Source organism: Monodon monoceros, unplaced genomic scaffold (genome assembly GCF_005190385.1).
Source record: "Monodon monoceros isolate NGI ecotype Baffin Bay Population unplaced genomic scaffold, NGI_Narwhal_1 Super_Scaffold_17, whole genome shotgun sequence".
Taxonomy (NCBI): Eukaryota; Metazoa; Chordata; class Mammalia; order Artiodactyla; family Monodontidae; genus Monodon; species Monodon monoceros.
The window spans coordinates 11,338,731-11,365,007 of record NW_021703773.1 but is presented as its reverse complement, the minus strand read 5'-3'; the positions used below and the strand labels follow the sequence as shown (position 1 = coordinate 11,365,007).

The 26,277-nt window shown below is 38.8% G+C and overlaps 1 protein-coding gene across 1 annotated transcript in view; it reads right to left on the bottom strand.

Moving 5' to 3' along the window:
* The window catches only part of TEX15 (testis expressed 15, meiosis and synapsis associated), a 39,695-nt gene extending 14,036 nt beyond the window's left edge, over positions 1-25,659 (bottom strand). Inside the window, 5 exon segments of the mRNA XM_029226708.1 lie at positions 3,051-3,213; positions 4,076-4,222; positions 6,585-6,822; positions 17,067-17,232; positions 25,521-25,659. Of these exon segments, the coding sequence (XP_029082541.1) occupies positions 3,051-3,213; positions 4,076-4,222; positions 6,585-6,822; positions 17,067-17,232; positions 25,521-25,659 (853 nt within the window).
* Between the last annotated feature and the right edge of the window lie 618 nt (positions 25,660-26,277).

Genomic DNA, 26,277 nt, shown 5'->3' with positions numbered 1-26,277 from the left:
TACTGAGCCTGCGCTCTAGAGCCCGGGAGCCACAACTACTGAGCCCACGTGCCACAACTACTGAAGCCTGCGTGCCTAAAGTCCGTGCTCCGCAACAAGTGAAGCCACCGCAGTGAGAAGCCCGTGCACTGCAATGAAGAGTAGCCCCCGATCGCCTCAACTAGAGAAAGCCCGCGTGCAGCAACAAAGACTCAAGGCAGCCAAAAATAAACAAATAAAAAATAAAAAGAAAAAAGAAAATATAGAGATGTAGTGCTTAAGCTGGAGTGGACAGAAAAAAAGGAAAGGTGGATCCCTATACCTCCTTATACTGAAATAAAACAAAATTCATTAAAAAATAAAGCCATAAAAATACTGGAAGAAAACATGGAGGGATAGTTTTATAATCCTGGGGATAGGAAAGTACTTTTTTTTTTTTTTTTTGCGGTACGCGGGCCTCTCACTGTTGTGGCCTCTCCCGCTGCGGAGCACAGGCTCCAGACACGCAGGCTCAGCGGCCATGGCTCACGGGCCCAGCCGCTCCGCGGCATGTGGGATCTTCCCGGACCGGGGCACGAACCCACGTCCCCTGCAGCGGCAAGTGGACTCTCAACCACTGCGCCACCAGGGAAGCCCTAGGAAAGTACTTTTTAAGCATGGATGGAAGCCAGAAAACCAAAAATGAGAAATGATGTCAATTACATACACATTAAATATTTTAATAGGTCAAACCCATGGTAAAACTTAGAAAAATAAACTGGTGAAAAGAATATTCTGAATGAGACAAACTTAGTACATAATTACACATATATTGGAATACATAAAGAATATACAGATATCTTCAAAAGATTAATAAAAAGACTATGCAATAGATAGTTGGGCAAAGTACTTAAACAAGAAAATCACAGGTTAAGTAAAAACTGTCAACAAACACAAAAAGACGTCCAACCCCACTAAATACACAAGAAGATTCATATTAAAAAACCTTTTAGATAGCAAAGATTCTAAAGGATAAGTAATTGCCCTTTTCAAGATAAAAACACTCAACAAACTAGGAATAGAAGGGAACTTCCTCAACAGGGTAAAGGACATAAAAAAACCCCACAGCTAACATCATATTTACTGGGGAAAGATGAACACTTTGCCCCGAGGTTCAGGAACAAGCTAAACACCTAAGAGCAAAGAAAACACATGTCTACACCAAAACTTGTTCAAGAATGCTCTTAGCATAATTATTCATAATTGCCAAAAGGTGGAAGTGACCCACATGGTCAACTGATGAATGGATAAACACAATGTAATGTATCCATGTAACAGAATATTTTTCCATAAAAAGGAATGAGGTACTGATACATGCTGCAACATGCAAGAAGCCTGAAAACACTGTTAAGTGAAAGTCACCAGTCATGAAAGGCTACTATTTATGACTTCACTTAATGAAATGGCCAGGCCAGGATAGGATCATTTATAGAGACAGAAAGCAGATTAGTGACTGTGTAGGGGTCGTGGGGGGCTTAGGGAAAAAGGGACATGAGAGCTTTCAATGGGTAAAGAGTCTCTTTTTTGGAGGTGATAATGATAACATATCACACTCACTAGGCTGGCAGAAACATTTTTTTAATTTAATTTTTATTTTATACTAGAGTATAGTTGATTTACAATATTGTGTTAGTTTCAGGTGCACAGCAAAGTGATTCAATTATACATATAAATATATCCGTTCTTTTTCAGATTCTTTTCCCGCACAGGTTATCACAGAATACCGAGTAGAGCTCCCTGTGCTATACAGTAGGTCCTTGTTCATTATCTATTTTATATATAGTAGTCTGTATATGTTAATCCCAAACTCCTAACTTATCCCTCCCCCTTACCTTTCCCCTTTGGTAATCATACAGTTGTTTTTGAAGTCTGTGAGTCTGGCAGAAACATTTTTTTAAAAGTATATGGGGCTTCCCCGGTGGCACAGTGGTTAAGAATCCGCCTGCCAATGCAGGGGACACGGGTTTGAGCCCTGGTCTGGGAAGATCCCACATGCCGTGGAGCAGCTAAGACTGTGCGCCACAACTACTGAGCCTGCGCTCTAGAGCCCGTGAGCCACAACTACTGAGCCCGTGTGCCACAACTACTGAAGCCTGTGCACCTAGAGCCCATGCTCTGCAACAAGAGAAGCCACCGCAAATGAGAAGCCCGTGCACCGCAATGAAGAGTAGCCCCCGCTCACCGCAACTAGAGAAAGCCCACCTGCAGCAACAAAGACCCAATGCAACCAAAAATAATAAATAAATTAATTAATTTTTTTAAAAAAAGAAGTAAATGTACTGGCAATGATGTAGAGTAATTAGGTAACCTGACACAACCACTTTTGAAAACTGTTTGACATTGTCTTTGGATTAAGTTGCACATTCCTGATGTAGATGTATACGCTATAGAAAAACTCTTGCACATATGCACTGGGATACATACATGAACGTTTAAAACAGCAATATTTGGAATATGAAGAAAGCTACAAAATGTCAAAACATCCCCAGAGGAATAGTGTATAGTCACAAAATTGAATAATATGGTGTGTGTGTGTGTGTATGTGTGTATACAAATATATGAGTGAAAATGAAGAAACTACAGTTATACATATCAGCGTGGAAGAATCACACAAACATAACACTGAGCAAAAGAAATAACGAAAATAGCTGCAATGGGCTTCCCTGGTGGCGCAGTGGTTGAGAGTCCGCCTGCCGATGCAGGGGACACGGGTTCACGCCCCAGTCCGGGAAGATCCCACATGCTGTGGAGCGGCTGGGCCCGTGAGCCATGGCCGCTGAGCCTGCGCGTCTGGAGCCTGTGCTCCGCAACGGGAGAGGCCACAACAGTGAGAGGCCCGCGTACCGCAAAAAAAAAAAAAAAAAAGAAAAAGAAAAAAAAAATAGCTGCAATGTAATTCTAGATATATAAAATCGAAAATAGGTAGAGCACAACTATTTTGCTTAGATATTCATAATGTATTAGAAAATCATATTCAGAAGTTGTAAGACCAGCACAAATGCTACTGAAGTAGAAAAATATATGCATCTTACCAGCCCTCTTAGGAAATCCTGTTGAGAGGAGTCTCAAAGATGTCATAAGGTGTCCTTTATTTACTTTTCGACCAATAAATTTTACTGTTACTATTGCATATGGAAGACACTGCCTAGGTTTATCTACTGGCTTTGAAAGATTATTATATTCATAGAAGTATACCTAAAAGATAAAGAAGGAAGAGAACATTTTTATGCTGATTAATTTTTGCAGACTTGAATAAGCTCCTATTTTAAAAAATCTAGATAACTGCATGTTGTTATTTATTAATCAGCTTCCATACAGCTCCACTCTCCCTGGCTTCTTCAACCCTAGTTTTCCCGAAGAGGAATTTTTTTCCCCACAGCATATTTTTTCCTTGATAGGCTTCCAGTATCAGCAGAAACAGACACAATCTGTTTTTAAATAAAAAAGTATTTTTTCATTAAAACTTCAATGGTTTGCATATGCTGGGAACCACTATATTTTATTTGGGAGGAAAAGTCAATTAGAAAAATAACAATAGCTTAATACATCTTACATGTGGGAGCATATTTCTAAAATATTTATCCTCATTTAATCATATATATGATTATATATAGTATGTATTACATAATTTAATCTTCTATAAAAGATTAAAGGTCTACTAAGTGTCTCAGTAACATATGACAGAAAATTACTGTGTAGTAATTAGTCTACCATGTAATGACTAATACATAAGCCTTTTCTCCTTTTGCGAAGATCAATAACATTTCAAAGTAGCCTTGTTTGTTTTGCAAGTTAGGAATTAATCTATGAAACATCTAAACAAAAGCAGCCACTGTACTTAGAACGAAGTTTACTGTAAATCTTGAAGCCTCTTTATTAATGTTCTGAGATCACAAATATTAAAACAGCTTTTACTATCTATTTATTTAGGTCATATTATGGTGAATGAAGTAAGAGATTTCCATTTAATATTTTGGGCAGTTGTTTTAAGGCTTGTATCATACAGTGTGAGGCATGTGACTTTCAAGTTGTCAAATGAACCAAAAAGTTAACATACTGCTGAACTGTAGGCTTGTAGTTCAATGGTATCTTTCAAAGAGGGGACACTTCTTGACATATGGCAGTCAAAGTTAGGAGAAGGATCCAAAGAAACTTTGTTTTTATCCACTGAAGGCTGAATTTTCTTCACTTTTCCAAAAAGAACCTGGAAAAAAAAAGGCAAAAAGAAGTTAAATTAAAATATACCAAAACACTTTAAACTCTCATACTAGGAAAGTAAAGCTAGCTTCTTTTTTAAGGAAAGAAATTCGAATGGAGAGATAATCCATGTCCCAGATGAATGGCATGACTTATTGTAATTATGTCAATTCCCCCTTAAATTAAACTCAAAGACTATAGTAGTTCCAATAAAAATTTCAGAAAATCCATTTGTAGAAATGAGTTTTAGTTTAAAAACTTCCCTGGAAGACTAAACAAGAATAACATATAAAATTTTGGAAACAATTTTTTGAAAAAAATTTGGGTCAGAAATAGAAAATGATGGAACAGGAAAGGTGACATGCACTTCCAGATATTAAATACTTTTTAAAAGAACGGTACTACCACAAAAAAAGGCAGAGAGGGGGAAAAAGCTGCACAAAACAAAAAGCCCAGGTAAGTCCAAGCATCCATAAAAACATAATATGATATTAAAAGCATCATTTGAAATAAATGAAGCAAAACCAGATTATTCAATAAATGGTGTGGACTTGAAAAAGATTAAATTCCTCTCAACCTATAAACCAAAATAAATACTAAACAAGGTAAACATTTAAGTAATATAAACCCTGTAGAAAGAAATACAAGCAAATATCTAACCTCCAAGTGAGGATTCTTTTCTAAGCATATTGCCAAAAAACCATGAACTAAAAACAAATTTCACTGTAAAATATTCCAAAACTTCTGTACACAGAAAACAAATGAGTATAAAAATTTTAAAAACCATGAACTAATTAAGTGATAAAAGGTGGGGGAAAAGTGCAATTAATATGAAAACAACCACAAATTTTATTTAAGTCAGCAATTCTATCACTTGTATTTTTTAATATGCTAATAATCCATTCAAAATTGAAAACAATACTACATGTAATGTGGTACCCTGTACTTGGATACTGGAAGAGAAAAAAACGTTAGTGGAAAAACTGGCAAAAGCTGAATAGTCTGTATTAAATAGTACGGTACCAATGTTAGCTTCTTTTCATTTTATTTTATTATCATTTTTAAAATTGAGATATAATTGACATACACACTGTTAGTTTCAGTTTCTTAGTTTTAACAGAGGTGTTATAGTTATATGAAATGTTAGCATTAGGGGAAGCTGGCTAAATTGTATACAGGACCTTTCTGTACTACCTTCATAATTTTTCTGTAAATTTCAATTTATTACAAAATAAAATGTTTATTTAAAAAAGAAAACAATAAGTGATAAAACATTATACACAGAAAAGCCTAGCTCTCAACATTCACTTTAATGAATTGATAATGCTTATGAATCAACCAGAAACAAAGAAAGGAAAAACCAAGAAACTAGCAAAGGATATTAATAGGCAGTCCACTAAATATTGTCAATGAATATACGCAGAATGTTAAGCTCAGCAATAACTATGAAAAAGAATAAAAAACTGAACCAACAATGAGAAACTATCACATATTAAGACTGGCAAATATCTTTTAAAAAATATAATACACAGAGTTAGTGATGATGTGAGATAACAGACATCCCGCACAGGCTGTGGAAAGGAATGTCAATTAGTACCACCTTTCTCAGGACAACTGGGCATTTCATATCGAAAGCTGTGAAACTGTACACATACCTCTGACTCCTAATTTGACACATAGGAATTAATCAATTAATTCTTAGCAAATAATCACAGGTGTGTGTAAAATGTACCTACATGAATAATCAAAGTAGTATTTAAAAGTACAAAAATAAGAAAACCAAGTCATTTATATTCCAACATTAAAAAATGTGTTGCACAAATTTATGGTAGAGTTGTACAGTGGAATACTATGTAGTCGTTCAAAAGGATATTACAGAAGAATATTTATTTAATGACATGGAAAATGTTGATTTTATAATCAATGAAAAAAGCAAGTTACATAATATATAAAGAATGTATTTTGGGGCTTCCCTGGTGGCGCAGTGGTTGAGAGTCCGCTGGCTGATGCAGGGGACACGGGTTCGTGCCCCGGTCCGGTAGGATCCCACATGCCGCGGAGCGGCTGGGCCCGTGAGCCATGGCCGCTGGGCCTGCACGTCCAGAGCCTGTGCTCCGCAATGGAAGAGGCCACAACAGTGAGAGGCCCGCGTACCGCAAAAAAAAAAAAAAAAAAAAAAAAAAGGGGGAAAATTTCAAATGATGATGCTGATAGTAATAAATAATTAATATTTATTTTATACAATGCAACTTTAAAACATTAATAATTCATATTGAAAGTAAAATACAAAAAAAAAGAAAGTAAAATACATTTAGGTCAATTTAAAGCAAACTGAATACAATATTTAGTATTTGTTCTGTGCTACCAACCTTAAAAATTATAATACTTTCTACAGTAACGCTTCTACTGTGAGCAAAATTCAAGGCCACATCAACATGTCTAAATATATAAATTCCAAGAAGAGGGTTGCCTAGTATCTTCAATGTAGATGTTCTGGTACTTATTCCATTCTGATATATCTCAGCCACATCACTCTGAGGAAGTGCTAAAAAGCAGAAATGTTCTTCAAGTTCTCTGCCGTGTCTTCCACTCCCACGCATCTCTGACCTAAAGCAAACAGCGTGTAATTAAATGAGAACATCAACAGAATTTTCAAGGAGAAGATGAATACTTGAGCTAGCTTGCTACAGTTATGGTAACTATCCTATGGTAACAAGTTAGGCTGAAAAATCATCTAAGGAAAGAATTCAGGAAATAGTTCAATAACTGCTTGTGTAGGCCAATGGAAATAAGGGCTAACATTTCCTGAATGCTAATGTCCCCAGCACTGTTAAGACTTAACCGTTACATGCATTTTGTTCTCAAATCCCCAAGAATTGAATTACTGCTATTATTATTACTTATTGTCATTGTTACACACATTTTTAAAATGAGAAATATGAGGTTCAGAGGGTTAAAACTTGCCAAAATAGTAAAGTGACAGAGTCGTGCCAATTCTTGTCCATTAAGTTCTGGAGCTAAAGTTCTTATTTGTGTTACAAAGGGAAGGACATGCGTTTCTTAAATATACACAGAGAGGGACACATAGACAATACACTTATACATGGTCAATTATTAGGGCCATTCTCTATTCTCCAGGGATCTAGGTCACAGCTGGGAGAAGCAAGCTAGAATTTGATTACAGGCTCCTATCTTGGCACTATGAAAATTATAAATCATTCTCAGAAAAGGTTATAATCTAAAGTACAGACACTGTTGAACTTTTACCCACATTCCACGAGAATCACTGAAACATATAAAACACCTATCCTTCTCCTCCACTTGGTGCACCAGGGAAGGGAGTTCTACATGGCCCGCTCAGGAGCAGCAGCAGCGGCAGCAACTACCACGGCAGGTGGTAAGGACAGAGAGGTTCAACCACTGTGACACAAGTGTGATTCCAAAAGATTATCAGCAATGGAGAAGCTACAGAATCGAGAAAGTAATGTGCATACCACAAAAGGAAAACTGCTCTTGAAAACCACATGCTACCTATATTTGTTATTTCCTGGAACACCACTCAAAGAATTTGTATAAGTATACTATGCACATTAGTGTATTCATATTTATTTGCAAAAATAATTCACCTTTACAGTAGACAGGCCCATGGCAACAATAACAAGCAAGACTAACCGATGAGATCATGACCATTTCTCTCAGTTCTGGAAATGTCAGCCTTAACTTTCAACTCCACCGTCATCATTTCCTGCTCTTGTTTTTAGCTTGACGTTAGACTCTGTAAACCACTAAGATCTCCATGTTGATTGTTAAGGTTTAATTCTCACAGAAGAATTACAATACTTTTTTCTGTTTTCCTAATTTCTCATGTGGTTTTTCTTGGGATCTGGAAGGACTCCCACAACAAAAGCACAAAGCATGAGAGGGAAGGAGGAAATCAAAATATATGGTTGTAAGGTTCTTACAGCACACGTGAATCACATTATGTGAAGGTGTGTTGTGATAAAGATGTATACAGGCATACCTTATTTTATTGTACTTCACTGCATTGGGCTTCACAGATATTGCATTTTTTAGGAACTGAAGGTTTGTGGCAACCTTGCGTCAAGTAAGTCTATTGGCACCATTTTTCCAACAGCATTTGTTCACTTTGTGTCCCTGTGTCACATCTGGGTAATTCTCGCAGTATTTCAAACTTCTTCATTATTATTATATTTGTTATGGTGATCTGTGATCTGTGATATTTGATGTTACTACTATGATTCACTGAAGGCTCAGATGATGGTTAGTATTTTTTAGCAATAATGCATTTTTAAATTAAGGTGTGTACATTGTTTTTTTAATGCTATTGCACACTTACACTATAATGTAAACATAACTTTATATGCACTGGGAAGCCAAAAAAATTGTGTGAACCTCTTTACTGTGGTCTGGAACTGAAGCTATGATACCTCCGAGGTATGCCTGTAAAGTAAACCCTAGAGCAGTGGTGCCGTTGACATTCTGGACCAAATAATTCTTTGTATTACCTAGTCATCTTATTGGCTGAACATTATATCCTGTTAATGGACTGAGTAGAATGAAAAAAATACAACTTAATAAAGATCCGATCCAGGGCTCCAAAAACCTTTATAAATTCAAGTAGAAAATATTCCCTGGAGGTTTGTGTTAGTAATAATACTGTTAAAAACTTTGTACTTTTCAATTTATATTCAGAATTACACTTGAAAAAAATTTAGGACTAAATATGATTTACATAATCAAAATTACCAATTAAAAATTAGCCTTTAGAACTACTTCTAGGTCTAAAAAGGTTTGTAAAGGGTTGACTTTCAAAGTTATTCAGACACTAGGATCTATGTTAACTTGTTAAATGACAGCGGCTCTGAGTTTCAACAATACCATTTCAGAGACAATAGGTAAAATGAATCCAAATAGTCTTTTGTCTTTTTTTTTTTTTTTTGGCTGTGCCACCGTGCGTGCCTTACAGGATCTTAGTTCCCCGACCAGGGACTGAACCTGCACCCTCGGCAGTGAAAGCACAAAGTCCTAACCACTGGACTGCCAGGGAATTCCAGTACACAGAATATTTTCAATAAATATACAGTTGGCTCTCTGTATCGGTTGGTTCTGCATCCATGGATTCAACCAACCATAGACTGCAAGCTTAACTTACAATCCATGATTGGTTGAATCTGAGGATGCAGAACTCGTGGATATGGAGAACCAACTATGGGACCTGAGCATCCACAGATTTTGGTATTTGGGACAGGTCCTGGAACCAATCTCCCATGGGTACCAAGGGACAACTGTAAATGTAAAAGACTTAGATAAAACTCATATTGATGAGATGTTATATAAGTTAGCAAAGCACCTAAATTCCTATGTGTGCACCATGGCAAGACCCTGCTGATAACCAAGGCCCTACAGCAGCATGTAGGCCCACATCCAGCCCTGTCTTCTGTCACTGGCCTGCACCACTAGGCTCACCTGCAGCTAGCCCTTCCACAGTGATGGACACCCCTGGCCCCCATCAGGCCTCCACAGCTACATGTCCATGGCAAGATCCAGCAGTCATAGTAATGCACACCAACAGCCAGGACCACACCAAAGCTGTCAGTGCACCTGCCATTGGCACTTGCCTTGATATCTGCCCTGGCCCCCATTGCTACATGTGTGTTTATTTGATTTCTTTTTAATCATAGAATTCTAAGTATTTAATCACATTTTGAGATAATCGTTTAGTTACAGTAAATGCTTTTTGCTTCCATTTTCCTTTCTTTATTTTATTCACTGTAAGTTATCGTATTGTTCCCAAGAGAGAATAACTTTAAAATGAGTTAACATGTTACATTTTCCTTTCTAACATGAAATTTAATTATATTGCATTTAATTCACGTAAGTGTTCATCTAACAAGTGGATTCTTAGATATTTTTTGAGTTACTAAGAAACAGAACTTCTCTTTTCCTTTCCTTTTGCTCCTCTTCTTCCTTATTCCTCTTTTTTCTCAAGTAAATTCCTCAGCATCGTCTTCTTCTCGCAGATTCACAAAGCTGAGTCCACTAGAGCTGGAAGAGGCTGTAATGATCCTCCTGTCCATGAGTTCCTGACCTGGGGTTCACTTACACAGGAAAAGTCCCAGGTTGGCTATTGTGGGGAGCCCCAAAACCTTAAAATTCTGGGCAAAGCTCTGTGTTGATGTGCACTTCCCTGGGAAGAGGGGCTATAGCTTCATCAAATTCTCAGAGGGCTCCCTGACCCCAAAGGTTAAATAAGTATCACTGATGAGAAAAACAATGGCCAAGATGTCAAAATAGCTCATCCAGGATCACATAACTATGTAGTGGCAGAACCAGGAGTACAAATTTGGTCTCTGGCTTCTAGTACAAGGCTTTTTCTGCTACACTAAGAAAGCGGGCCTAGCTTCAATTTTTATGGGTTTGTTGATATACAGTTTATGTCTTCTTTTTTTAAATTTTTTCTTTGTTTTTTAAAAAATTTTTATCGGAAACAACCTAAATGTCCATCAATAGAGGAATGGATAAAGAAGATGTGGTACAGATACACATGGAATATCACTCAGCTGTAAAAAAAGAATGAGACTGGGTCATTTGTAGAGACGTGGATGGACCTAGAGGTTGTCATACAGAGTGAAGGGAGTCAGAAAGAGAAAAACAAGTATCGTATATTTGTGGAATATACGATAATGCATATATGTGGAATCTGAAAATATTGGTATAGACAACCTTATCTACAAAGCAGAAATAGAGACACAGATGTAGCGAACAAACATATGGATACCAAGAGGGACAGGAGGGGTGGGATGAACTGGGAGATTGGGATTGACATATATACACTACTGACACTATGCATAAAATAGATAACTAATGAGGACCTACTGTATAGCACAGGGAACTCTACTCAATGCTCTGTGGTGACCTAAATGAGAAGGAAATCCAAAAAAGAGGGGATATATGTACATATATAGCTGATTCACTTTGCTGTACAGGAGAAACTAACACAACATTGTAAAGCAGCTATACATGTGTGTTTATAACCAGCCCTGTCACAACTCAGGCACCTGCAACTGGCCCGCACAGCCGAGTGTGTGCATACAAACCAGCTTGGGCCACTACTGCTGCTTACTCTGGTCCTCTCCCTAGTTTATGGACCTGGAGGTGCTGCTGAGAACCCCAACAGCCATTGTAACCTCTGCAGACCCCTGGCAGTGCTTGCCAAAGACCACACAAATTGTCGATGTTGTGGATCCCAATGGCCTGATCTACTGAGTTACACCATCATCCCCAAGACATGTAGCCACCACATGCCCCTCCACTTGGCACCTGCAGCACTAACCCAGGGTCACAGCACTCTCCGGCATGTCCCCACCCCAGGTGAAAGTCTTTTCTTAGCAAAGTCAGTCCATAAAGTCTCTTCTTTAAATGTGCAGACACCTATGCAAGGCTAAAGGACCATGAAGAATCAGGGAAACGTGACTCCACCAAAGAAATACAGTAAACCTCCAGTAAATGGCCCCCCAAAAATGGAGATACAGGATTTGCTACATACAGTTATGTAGGTCGTAAGTCTGACATGGGTCTCATGGGGCTAAAATCAAGGTGTCATCTAGACTGAGTTTCCTTCTTAGGCTCTAGGGGAGGATCTCTTTCCTTGTTGGCAGAATTCAATCACCTGCAGTTGGAGGACTGAGATCCCACTTCCTTGCTGGCTGTTAGCCAAAAGCGATCCCCAAATTCCAGACAATACCTGCGTTCATAACACCTTTCCTGCATCTTTAAAGCCAGCAAAGGCAAGCTGAATCCCTCTCATACTTTTCTTTCTTCCTTCAGTCTCTCACTCTTCTGTCTTCCTCTTAAGTTTTTATGATTAAGAGCTCATATTATTAAATTGGGCCCACCCAGATTACCCAAAATAATCACCCAAACTCAAGGTCTGTGACCTCAATCACATTTGCAAAGTCCTTTTTGTTAGGTTAAAGGTTGTGGGGATCAGAGTGTGGACATCTTTGGGGGAGCATTATGCTGGCTACCACAGGAAGAATCTGAACTTATTTAGTCCCTCAACAATATTAGGAACTCAAGTTTCTTTTCCTTGACTCTCTACACTGCTGTCCATAGCTTTATCTTTATCTCTGCCTGGCTCCTCTTGTGGTCATAAGAGAGCTGCCAGCAGCAACTAGGCCTACCTGCTCCCTTGCCCACAGACACCAATAGAGACACTGACTTCACCTTCCCAGGATTTCTAAGAAAGCCTCATACCGTGTTATACTGAACCATATTGACTATGCTTGTACATCAGTAAACCAACAAAGGCAAGGGGAATGGGACAAAGAATAGTTTAGACTAATTACACGAGACAATCTAGAACTATTAGGGAGGCTGCAGTCTACTCGTTTGGTTCTCCTTTAGTCACACCCTTCTTCCAACACTTACACTTTCAAAAATGCTCATGCTCACACTGAGCAGGTCAATCCACCTCACAAAATGGGAACAATCCAGTCTCATCGAGTTACTGCATCTAACTTCAGATCAATGATGTGAGTAATACGCCTTCCCTTAAAGTGGGTCTGGAGGTAGACTCATATAGTCAACATCCATTTAGGCAGCATATGGTTACAAGGTTAGGTTACCTACACGAAAAATAAATTGGTGAAGAAAACGTAGGGTAACCACAACTAAATTTAGAGAAGTGAAGAATGACACAATGGTCAGTGTTAACTGGCCCTTAGCACAAAGTATATCCTTCTAGAAAGAAATAGCTAGGATTCTTGGCCCTCAAAATTCCAAAGGCTAGGAACCATAGCATGATCTTGTTTAGACAATGGTTGTCATTAGGAATTTCAGTCTCCTGGCAACAAGCCTCTGAGACCCTCCCATTTCCCAAGGCCCTGAATTTAGAATGGTCATTACCCACTGCATTACAATTTGAAACTATCCATTTCTTTCCCCAGACTGCATTTAAAATATATCTTTATTGCATTAAGTTGAGTAGTTCCATTTACCAGGTAAAAAATGCTTAAAAGGAGGTATCTGGGAAAGGTTGAAGGCAACAGATTTGTGCCTCATACTTACTTCAGATTTGCCTCATACTTATCTCTTGTTAAATCTCCTTTCTTTCAAACCCATATTCACACTAACTTTGGAAAAGATGAATTCTTTACTTCAAGCTAATCTTACAAAGCTGATCTGTAAAACTAGGCCATAAGTACAAAGGATTTTTTTTTTTAACCAAATCTGAATTTTAAAGGCCTCTTGGATCTAAGCAGGAAGTGGGCAGGGCACTTCAATATCCTGAATTTTTTTTGTACAAGTTCCCCCCAAACCACAGCCTCATAAAATATATGGTCTGTGCCCCCACATATCATCAACTTCCCATTTAGGAACAGTGAGACATCCTTATTGCCCTCTTTCCAAGTTAAATCCATATCTTAGAATCTTCCACTAGCAAGTAGAAGTACCAAGTTCAACACCAGTACTAAGTTCAATGCCAGTTTAAATGCTATCGACTTCAAGTATGGAAAACCATTCAAACTGGCTTAAAATTGAGTTAACTTCTTCTTTTTTTATATACATTTATTTATTTACTTATTTTTGGCTGCATTGGGTCTTCGTCGCTGCGTGCGGGCTTCTCTAGTTGCGGAGAGCGGGGGCTACTCTTCGTTGCAGTGCGCGGGCTTCTCATTGCGGTGGCTTCTCTTGTGGAGCACGGGCTCTAGGCTCATGGGCTTCAGCAGCTGTGGCACGCAGGCTCAGTAGCTGTGGCGCACGGGCTTAGTTGCTCCGCAGCATGTGGGATCTTCCCAGACCAGGGCTTGAACCCATGTCCCCTGCATTGGCAGGCAGATTCTTAACCACTGCGCCACCAGGGAAGTCCCGAGTTAACTTCTTACAACAAGAAATTCAGAAATCAGGCAGCCTTTATCAGTTGACCTATTCCACAGCTCCAGATGTTTTCAAGGATTCAGGTTTTTTCCATCTCTCTGTTTTGCTGTCATCACCTCGAGGGTCATCCAACTGGTGTCATCATTATTCCAAGAGTGCTGCCATCAACAGGCTGAGCAACATGCTTCCTTGTTCACAGCAGATTGGCTTCTCTTTTCCAGAGACGCCCCCCCCGCCCACAAGCCAATCTGTCCTCAGTGTGTCACTGGCCCAAACTGATTCAGTTCTGTACCCTCTCCCCAAACCAATCATTGATAAAAGTAGATGAAATTAAGCATGGATGGCTCAGTCCACTCATCTGGGGTAGAATGTAAACTGAGATGCCAAGTACAAATTTAACCACAGTGTCAAGATAGGTACTGACAAGTTTTAAAATGATACCCTTTCACATAAATTTGAAATGTTTAAAGGTAAGTTATCTTAAAACAAAAAAGGGTCAAACTGATACAAATAGCACAATATACTTAAGAAGAAGTGAATTCAGTTCTCTTTTACCCATTAAGACCAGCTCAAGTTCTTAACTCTTCAGAACATCTCTCAAGACTCTTACGAAGAATACTCAATCCCTCATCTATGCACCTACCTCTTACTATAACGTTATTTTATATTTAGCTGTATGTCTTCTCCACTGGAATGTAAACTCTTTAAGGCTGAGGAGAAAACATTCATTTTTCTCTGAGGGTATCAAATACAACATCTGACACAGTAGGCACTCAAATGCTCAATGAATGACTTAATACACAGATGTTTAGATGATTAACGTGTTTTTGCTGATTTCACACTTAAGAAGTGGTAGGTGCAATGTGGATAAAAAGTGGAGACTGGGGAGTTCCCTGGTTGCCTAGTGGTTAGGATTCTGGGCTCTCACTGTGTGGCCTGGGTTCAGTCCCTGGTTGGGGAAATGAGATCCCGCAAGCTGTGCAGCACGGCCAACACAACAACAACAAAGAAGTGGAGATTGGTATCTTTCTGGAGCTACTTGCTTTTGCTGAGATCACAGATTTATAAACTCCTCTAAGAGGAACAATAAAAAGAAAAGCTAGAGGCAGTCAATGTTATTAATACTTTCTCTTTTCATCTCTCCATCCTATTTTTCTCTTCTGCTAACCAATTCTGATTTTTCCTTTTATTTTTTTTTTTACCTGTGCCTAAGGCTACTTAAGGATACTTTCTACCTTCATTGATTTAAAACAATGAAATAAAAATGTAACTTAATTTAACAGTTAAGTGCTCACTGTGTTGCCAGACTCGGTTCCATACTATGGACACAAAAAACAAATAAGATAAAACTCATAATGTAGTAAGGGAATCAGACAAAACCAACATAGTGTGGTAAGTCGTGTAAAACGAGTATAAAGTACTATGGGAGATAAATGAGTTTGTCTAATTGGGCAGATACCTAAGAAACCAATAAATCCTATACACATTAGTCATTCAGAATGTTCTATCAAGTCTTGTATTGTTGGGTAGTTGTTCTAACTTTTCTGTAATGTTAACAGGGAGAAATAAATGGTTGAAAATTAAGTGTCAGGGGGCATTATGAAAAAGGACACAATTTAAAAATGCCTAATATAACCAAAATCAAGGAACAATGCAGGAATTCATTTTTGATCAAACTACTATTTCAATCTGGAAGGGGCAGCGTATAGCCAGTCCATTCTACTTTTGCTCAAAACTGTGATTTTTAGATGAAAAAATATGCCATCAACTAATTCTGTCATTCTCACCAATTCTCCCCAACAGACAACAAGTGGGATAGCATGTCTGAGTCAAGAGGCATTGATTCTAAAACAAAAAAAAAGAGACCAAAAACATTCCAAAATGAGTTCTAAGTGTAGGTCCATCAAACTATAGTTATGTTCTAAGTTAAAAATGCAAAATGGTGAAGGAGACAAGTTCAGAAAATGAAAATGCTAAGACTGTGTTCACACAAGATCTAAACGTATTAAATACAAAATGTTTACAATGAGAACTCTGCATGTGCTCTTATTTTTTCTTACTAAGATAACATAATGGGGCTGCCCTGGTGGTGCAGTGGTTAAGTGTCTGCCTCCCAATGCAGGGAACATGGGTTCGAGCCCTGGTCCAGGAAGATCCCACATGCCATGGAGCAACTAAGCCCGTGTGCCACAACTACTGAGCCTGAACTCTAGAGCCCGTGAGCCATAACTACTGAGCCTGCGTGACACAACTACTGAAGCTCACGTGCTTAGAGCCTGTGCTCCACAACAAGAGAAGCCACCACAATGAGGAGCCCATGCACCACAACGAAGAGTAGCCCCTGCTCGCCGCAACTAGAGAAAGCCCGCGCGCAGCAACGAAGACCCAACGCAGCCAAAAATAATTCATAAATAAATAAATTAATTAATTAACTAACATAATGGAATGTGCCTTCCCAAAAACCAGAAGGGGTACTTTTTAAAAGTGTCAGAAATTGTGGCTCTAGTGGAGTAGTTGGAAATAGCCAGATACAACTCTGCCAAATTAAAACACCAACTCAGTCTCTGAAGGATTGAGTCAAGAAAAAAAATTCCATTCTAAATATTTTAAGCGCTATTTTATATTATGCAGGAGGCACAAGGATCTACAAAATGGCTCCTTAATAAATGTGCTGATGTATGCTTCTGAAAAACTTACAAAGATTAAAAAAGAAGGGAGTGTCTGAAGTCTGGCTACATTAATGTGCAGGACTTACTAACCAAATCTCACACTTAGCTTTTTACTATTACAGAAGGCTATGAGATGGCAACAAAATACGGAATAAAACACCTCTGTACTTACTTTCCTAGTAATACTTATCAAATCTCAAGTGGCAGAAATAACAGATTCGTATAAAACCTCACATCAAAAACAAACAAAATCTCAAACTTCCTTAGGTCACAGTAACTTACCTCTTAGAAGTAAAATTTTTTTCCAGCTCTTCATTGTGAATCAGTTTTGTATCTCCAAACTGCCAGGAAGACTGTAGGTCACAGCTTACATCAAGCCGGCACTGATTAAGAGTATCGTGTAGGAAATTATACTCTCTAGTATTGGTGCAACAAGGTGACAAGTAAACTAAAAATAAAGAAAAGGGCAAGTGGTTATTTGTGTTTAAAATGACACCGTTGCGACTTCCTGGTGGCGCAGTGGTTAAGAATCTGCCTGCCAATGCAGGCAACACCGGTTCGAGCCCTGGTCCTGGAAGATCCCACAGGCCACGGAGCTACTGAGCCGGTGTGCCACAACTACTGCAGCCTGCGTGCCTAGAGCCTGTGCTCCGCAACGAAGAGAAGCCACCGCAATGAGAAGCCCACTCGCCGCAACTAGAGAAAGCCCGTGCACAGCAACGAAGACCCAACACAGCCAAATACATAAATAATAAAATGACACAATTGTACATCTGCACAATCACAACTGTGTATCAATATAAGACACAAAATTAAAAAATATTTGGAATTTTCTTTAACCATCTGGAGGCATTTATATTTAAGATTCTATAACAGTAATACAGACTTCCTATACCTCGTATAAATGAAAATATGAAACTTGCTTTTCTCCACTACCTATAGGGAGTTCTTAAAAGTTGACGCAGATACACTAGATAGTACTAGAATTCAGGTGACTTGTTTTCAACTTAAGATGTACAGACTCTATAACATACAGTGCTACACAAACCTGGTAGCTACTGTTAGTGCATGAATATTTCTTGAATTTCCCCCAAATAAGGCAACCTATATACTAGTAAACTGGTTATTTTGACTTGCAAAAATACCAGAACATCGCTGTAAACTCTTGGCTGACGTGGTGGCATGACTAAGAGGCACACTTTGAGAAGACAATAAGCAGTGTTTTAAGCATTGCTATATTAAGTAGATGCATAAAAGAATAAAACCCTCAAGGAAGAGGACTCGGAGGAAACTGGGGAATACAGTTGATTCTTGTTATTTGGCGAAGGTATAGTCTATTAAAGTTGCTGCCAAGAGTGAATTAGTGAACACTGAACTATTAATCTTAGGAGAAATACAGGGTTAGGTTCCTGTCAGCCTCTGGTCACATTTTTGACAACTGGAATGCCATCTGCAGTAAGTTTGTTTGCCAACATCCCGGTAAAACAAGCCAGTCTCATCAGGGATGGAAACTTGCCACATAACCTTTTCCTGTATAACACTTAGCAGGTGTCTTTAAAATTCTCCCCCAGCCTCCTGTTCTGCAGAACCTGCCTACCTGCATCCCTTATCACCTTTTGAAATGTGTGAGTCAGCCAGCACTAGCCAAGAGGGACCTAACATTTTCCTGCCCCTGGGGACCATGACTGTAAGTCTCTTTGGCTTTTTGCCTCACAACAATGCTGCCCACAAGCTATTTATTTATTTGTGTGTTGGGTCTTCGTTTCTGTGCGAGGGCTTTCTCTAGTTGCTGCGAGTGAGGGCCAATCTTCATCGCAGTATGCGGGCCTCCCACTGTCGCGGCCTCTCTTGTTGCAGAGCACAGGCTCCAGACGCGCAGGCTCAGTAGTTGTGGCTCACGGGCCTAGGTGCTCCGCGGAATGTGGGATCTTCCCAGACCAGGGCTCGAACCCGTGTCCCCTGCATTGGCAGGCAGATTCTCAACCACTGCGCCACCAGGTAAGCCCGTCACAAGCTTTTTATTGGTGGTCATCTCATGAATCTATAAATTTAGATTCCATCCTTTCCACAGGAAAGGAACCACACATGTTCCTTTAACACTTTCTGGAGAGGCTTGATGTACCAACTGGCAAATTTCCTCTTCCTTTTCCTGAAGGTTCCATACTGTTGGTCAACAGCACTATAACTTACCTTACAGTGTAGCTTTTGTGACACATATTTTCTCTGTAAGGCACATCATAGACTCCTTGAGCTTAGGAACACTAGACAGCATTTCAGCATGATATGGTGGAGACCATTTTAAACGCAGACATCACCGACAAAAATGCAAACAACACAGCACTAAGTAGGTGGCTAAATGGACACTTATTTATAATGAGAGCTGGAACAAGATGCAGAGCTCCGTCTCATCTGGCCTCATCTAGGAACGTGTGCATCAAGTGACTCAAATTTTTCACCACTCGCACGTGTCTGCAAATGGCTGTGAAAGCACTGCTGCTGAGTACTGATGCTGGGGGTTACAAGCAAATTTTGGCAAGTAGGAGAATTTGCAAATATGGAACCTGTGAATAATGAGGAACAACGATATATATAATTTAAACCAATTTCCGTGTATATGAATCTAATTAACATAAATAGTCCTTTGTATTTAACAATCAACAGAATAAGTTACAATGGCAAAACTAATACAAAATATTACAATACTCTATCAAAAAAACCTCATTCTTCATTCCCTTCCCATCTTAAATTCTATTATTAAAATAAAATCCAAGTAAAACTAATTTTCGCTTTAATATTTGTAACAATTTAATTGTTACAAAGTTTGATCATTTCATAAGATATGAGATATGATTTTGTGCATGTATGCCTGTGTTTAACTTCTTATTTTGAAGTGAATATAGATCACACAACATTCTTATAGAGGCCCTGTATACCCCTAACCCAAACTCCCCGGTGGAAACATTTCATGTAATTATAATAAAATATCAAAACCAGAAAAATGACACTGGTATAATCCATAGTCCTCATTAACATTGTACCAGTTTTATGTGCAGTTATGTGTGTGTGGGTAGTTCCATGCAATTTTATCACATGTGTAGATTCATGTAACCACCACTATAATCAAGATACACAACTTTTCCACCTCTCATGCTACTCCTTTACATACAGTCATACTGGTACCCCATACCTCTTCTCTTCCTCTCAGTCCTGGAAACTACCAATCTGTTCTCCATCTCTGTACCCTTTATCCTTTCAAGAATGTTTTGTAAATGGAATTTTGTACTTCAACCTGTGGAGACTGGCTTTTTTCATTCAGCATATTCCCTCTGAGATCCAACCAAGCTGTTGTTGTTCCAGTAACTCATTTTTTAAAACTGCTGATAAGTATCCCATGGTATGGATGCATCATACTTTAACCACTCACTCACTGGAAATCAGGGTGATTACCAATTTCTGGCTATTACAAATAAAGGTGCTATAAACATTTTTGTTTGGACTTAAGTTTTCAATTTCTCTGGGATAAATGTCCAAAAGTGCAATTGCTGGGTCATATGGTAGTTGCATGTTTAGTCTTTTAAGAAACCATCAAACTGTTTTTCAGAAAGGGGCTGAGCTATCTTACCTGACCATCGGTTGCATGACTGATTTGGCTTCCCCATATTCTTCCTAGCTTTTGGCATTACTATTCTTATTTTAGCCGTTTTAACAAGCACGAAGTGACACCTCGCTGTGGTTCTGATTAGCACTTCCTCAATGGCCATGATGAGCATCTCTTTGTGTGCTTATCTGCCATCCACACCTCTTTAGTGAAATGGCTGTTCGTGTCTTTGCCTGTTTTCTGCTTGGATGTAACACTCTCTTTTCCCTTACTATTGAGTTTTGAAGGTGCTTTGTATGTTCTAGATGAGAGTCCTTGGTTAGATTTATGATATGTAAATGCTTCCCCCCACTCGTAGCTTGTCTTTTCACCTTCCTAACAGAGTCTTTCACAAAATAAAAGTTTTAAATTTTGATGGAGTCCAGTTTACCACATTTTTTTTTTGGATTGTGCTTCTGGCATCATGCTAAGGACTCTTCATCTAACCCTAGATCCTGGAGATGTTTTCTTCTAAAAGTCTTACAGTTTCCCGGGATTCATTTTGAATTAATTTTTGTGTGAAGTTAGGGTGAAATTCTTTTTTTTTTTTTTTGCCTATGGATAGCTTTCAATTGCTCCATGACATCTGATGAAAAGACTACCTTTCCTCCACTCAATATACCCTTGTTAAAAATCAAGGAAACCAATTGAGCATATTTGTGTAGGTCTATTTCTGGAATCTCCATTCTGTCCCACTGATTTAAGTGTCTATCTTTGTCAATGCCACAGTGTCTTGATTATTGTAGTTACACAGTAAGCCTTAGTATTGGCTACAGTAATTCTAAACACTTCTATTTCAAAACTGTTTTCGCTATTCTAGTTTCTTTGTCTTCTCATGTAAATTTTTAAAATCTATTTATTTATTTTTGGTTGTGTTGGGTTTTCGTTGCTGCGCGTGGGCTTTCTCTAGTTGCAGTGAGAGGGGGCTACTCTTCCTTGTGGTGCACGGGCTTCTCATTGCAGTGGCTTCTCTTGTTGCAGAGCACGGGCTCTAGGCGCGCAGGCTTCTGTAACTGTGGCTCGTGGGTTCAGTAGTTGTGGCTCACGGGTTCTAGAGCGCAGGCTCAGTAGTTGTGGCACAGGGGCTTAGTTGCTCCGCAGCATGTGGGAATCTTCCCAGGCCAGTGCTCGAACCTGTGTCCCTGCATTGGCAGGAGGATTCTTAACCACTGGGCCACCACGGAAGTCCCTTCTCATGTAAATTTGAGAACAAGCTTATTTATTTACAAAAGGTCTTGCTGGGATTTTGATAGAAACTGCAATAAATCTACAGATAAATTTGTGGAGGACTGACATCTTCATTATGTTGAGTCTTCTAATCAATAAGCACAGTAGGGCTTCCCTGGTGGCGCAGTGGTTGAGAGTCCGCCTGCCGATGCAGGGGACATGGGTTCGTGTCCCAGTCCGGGAAGATCCCACATGCCGCGGAGCGGTTGGGCCCGTGAGCCATGGCCGCTGAGCCTGTGCGTCTGGAGCCTGTGCTCTGCAACGGGAGAGGCCACAACAGTGAGAGGCCTGCGTACCGCAAAAAAAATAAATAAATAAACAAATAAATAAATAAAATAAGCAAAGTATACCTCTCCAATAACTTAGAATTTCTTTGATCTCTTTCATCAGCACTTTGTGGTTTAAAGCATAAAAATCCTGTATATATTTTATTAGTTTTATACATAAGTATTTCATGTTTTGAGCTATTAGAAATGGTATTATCATTTTGATTTTCATGGGTTCTTTGCTAGTATATAGAAATTCAATTTATTTTTGTATTTTGATTTTGTATTCAGTGACCCTGTTTAACTTGTTAGTTCCAGGGTTTTCTTCTTTTTCTTTTTTGTAGGTCCCTTGGGATTTTCTATGTAGACCATTGTGTAACCTTCAAACAGGAACAGTCTTATTTCTTCCTTTCTAATTTCTATGCTCTATGCTTTTTATTTCATTTCCCTGAGTTTTTGTGCTGGTTAGAAATTCCAGTACTATGTTGATAGTAAGAGTGGTAAAAGAGAACATTCTTGCCTTCTTTCCCTACAGAGAAAACATTCAGTTGTTCATCATTAAGCATGATGTTAGCTATGGGTATTTTTTATATACTTTTTATCAAGCTGAGGAAGTTCTCTATTCCTAGTTGGCTGAGTCTTTATCATGAATGATTTTTTTGTCAAATGCTTTTTCTGCAAAAATTGATATGATCATGTGATTACTATTATTTATCCTGTGAATACAGACTGACTTTCAAATACCAAACCAGCCTTGCATCCCTTGAATAAAACTCTCTTAGTTATAGTATATAATTGATTTTATACCTTGCTAAATACAATTTCCTTATATTTTGTATAGGATTTCTGTGTCAAGGCTCATGATGGATATTGGTCTGTAGTTTTCTTTTTTTTTTTTTGTATTACATTTATTTAGCTTTGGTACCAGGGTAATATTGTCCTGATAAAATTATTCTCTCCTCTGCTATTTTGTGGAAGAAATTGTAAAGAATTTGTATTAGCTCTTTTCTTTAATGTTGAGTAGAATTCTCCAGAGAAACCATCTGGGCCTGGAGATTTCTTTTTCAACAGTTCCTGTGGGTTACTTGAACATTTTTAAAACAGCATTTTGATTTATTTATCGTGTTTTTATAAAAAACGTTTAATTCTGAGATAACTGCAGATTCATATGAAGTTGTGATGTATAATAGAGAGAGATCCTATATCCTATTCACCCAGTTCCCTTCAATGGTAACATCTCACTTTATAATTGCCTTAAATACCTCCTCTATATATACCAAGAATCACACTGAAGAATGTCATACTTTTTGTTCCAACTGTCAAACATAATTAAAAAACTCAAGAGGAGGACTGTCTATTGTATTTCCCTATATTTTTACTCTCCTTCGTTCTTCCGTCATTACAAATGTTCCCAGCTTCTTTCTTTTGTCATTTTCTATTTGGAGAACTTTGTTTAGCCATTCTAAACTAAGATCTACCAATAAAAAATTCTTAGTTTTACTTCATCTGAGAATGTCTACTTCAGTTCTATTCCTGAAGAATATTTTTTCTGGGGACAGTTCTTTTCTTTCTGCACTTAAAAAATGTTGTGCCACTTCCTCTGGGCTCCATGGTTTCTAATGAGCAATCTCCTGTCATTCAATTTTTCCCCCTATAAGTAACATTTAGTTGCTTTCAAGATTTTTTCTGTTCTTAGTTTTCAGAAGTTTGATTATGATGTGCCTTGTCATAGACTTCTCTGGGTTTATCGTGTTTAGGGTTTATTCAACCTTTTGATTGTACAGGTCTATGTCTTTTGCCAAGTTTGGGGAATTTTCAGCCAGTATTTATTCAAATACTCTTTCAGCTCTATGCTCTCTTCTACTTCTGGGGCTCTGAGGACAAAGACATTAGGTCTTCTATTATTATTCCACAGGTTCCTGAGGCTTGGTTAATTTGATGTGTTCTCTGTTGTTTAGGCTGGGTAATTTCTGTTATTATATCTTCAAATCCACTGCTTCTTTCCAAAGTCTTCTTGATTCTTCTCTGGAACCCATCCAATCAGTTTTTTATTTCAATTATTGTATTTTTTCAGTTCCAAAACTTCTACTTAATTCTTTATTACATTTTCCATTTCTTTGTTGAGATTTTCCATTTTTTCATTTGTTTCAAGAGTGTTTGTAATTGCCTGTTGAAACATCATTATGATGGCTGTTTTAAAAGCCTTGTCAGATAATTCCAACATCTGTTTTATTGTGATGTTGGCATCTGTTGATTCATCTTTTCTCATTTGAGTTGGGATTTTACTGGTTGTTGGTATGATGAGTGATTTTTTAAAATATCTTGGTCATTTGGGGTATTGTTAAGAGACTCTAGATCATATTCAATCTTGTGGTTTAACAAGCCTCTACTAAAACTAAGCCAGCAAGGGACTGTGCCAGTAGGGAAAGGCTGGGGGTGGGGAAAACTCTGACTCTTTACCCAGGACGTCCTGGCTCTCTACAAGGTCTCCACGGACACCCTTGTTGGGGGCAGGGGGCAGCTGTCTTGTTACCATGAGAAAGGGGTGCAAGTCCATGCTCCTGACTCAGCCTCCACTGACACTGTGGGAGGGGGACAGATGCTTTGTTACTGGTGTGTGTGACAGAGTCTAGGCTCCCCACTTGGCCTTCACTAACTCTACTCCCACTGAGAAGGGGCAACTCATCACCACAAGGCAAGAGTGGAAACTCACTGACACTGAAGGGGCATGGGATAGCAGAGAAAGGAACGTATGAAGTTCCAAGAAGGGGAGAGGCACAGGTGGAAGGGGAGAGGCAGAGGTGGAAGTCTAGGCCCTCCACTTAGCCTCTGCTGACAAAGGTACAGGGCCTATTTCTTTTTATTCCCCCTAGTGTTTTGCAGGAATAGTATGTTCACTGTCAAATAGGTTTCTGTCATTCTAGGATACCCCATTCCCAGTCCCTGGCAAGACAGAACAGACTTTTCTTAGGGCTTTTTGTGTCTGTAAAAGTTGGCATTCCTGGGTTGTGGTCACCCAATCTGAGATGTGGAGGAAACAAACTGAAAATCCAGAGAACTTAATGCTACATCATTCCGTAACTCCCAGGGTCCCACACTGATCCATCTTCTTCTCTCCACCTTTCAAAGTCTTCTTATGTTTGTTTCATGTATGACGTCCAGTGTTTTTAGGTGTACTTAGTGGGAGGGATAGGAGACATGTGTCTATTTTATTTTGTGTGGAACCAAAAGTACATGTGTATTTAAGGAATTAAAAGCCTGACTTAACCTAATTTTATGTAGAGTCAACCTAATTTTATGTAGAGTCAAAATAGAAGACGAGGGCTTCCCTGGTGGCGCAGTGGTTGAGAGTCCACCTGCCGATGCAGGGGACGTGGGTTCGTGCCCCAGTCTGGGAAGTTCCCACATGCCGCGGAGCGGCTGGGCCCGTGAGCCATGGCCACTGAGCCTGTGCATCCGGAGCCTGTGCTCCACAACGGGAGAGGCCACAACAGTGAGAGGCCCGCGTAACACACACACACACAAAAAAGAAGACGAGCATAAACTAAGAATCAGAGAAATGTAGTAACAGTTATGAAATAATCCCATCTTCCATAGAAATATTACCTTTCTCAGCTGTCCTCCTGATCTTGGGAATGGTGAATTTTTTCAAGGGATTGACATCTATACCAGTAACAAATAAAGGTTCAGTAGTTGAGTTCATTTTCCATGGCATCTTGTATTTATCAGTCTTTTTCATTTCCATTTTGCTGGCGGCCTAAAATCAACCCAAAGTTATTAAACAAAAGGTCAATAAATACATAAGAGGCAATGGCAGTAAAACTATTTAAAAGTTATTACATGAAATTGAATAAAGATATATTTTTGGTCACACTCACAACAGATTTCAATCTCAATTTGGCAGGTTACCCAAAAGGGAAAATGAATTAACAATTTTGGGTTTTATACAATATAAAAATATTTATTTTGTAGTTTCTAATATACATTTTCCTTGCAATTTAAAGCCTGTGTGTTTCCGAAAAGCTTAATAACATCCAAACAACAATTTCTGTTAACATTTGGTTAAGCTCTTGCCAAGGATCTATTTTTTAAAGTGTTTTTCCTATACACTTCTGTGAATTGAATGATATTCTCTAAATTAGTATCTTTGGCTTTGGGAGAAACTTATAAAAGTTTTAAACCAACTATTGCATGGCTATCCCTACAACTGATAGCCTAAAACAGTCACTGTCACTCACTGGCTATTGCTCCACAGTATTACTACCAATGGTTTAAGACATCATATATTGTTATACTACTAGTAACATATTCCTTTTCCTTCCTCCTCCTTTCAACCCTTTTCCCCAAGCATACACACACATTG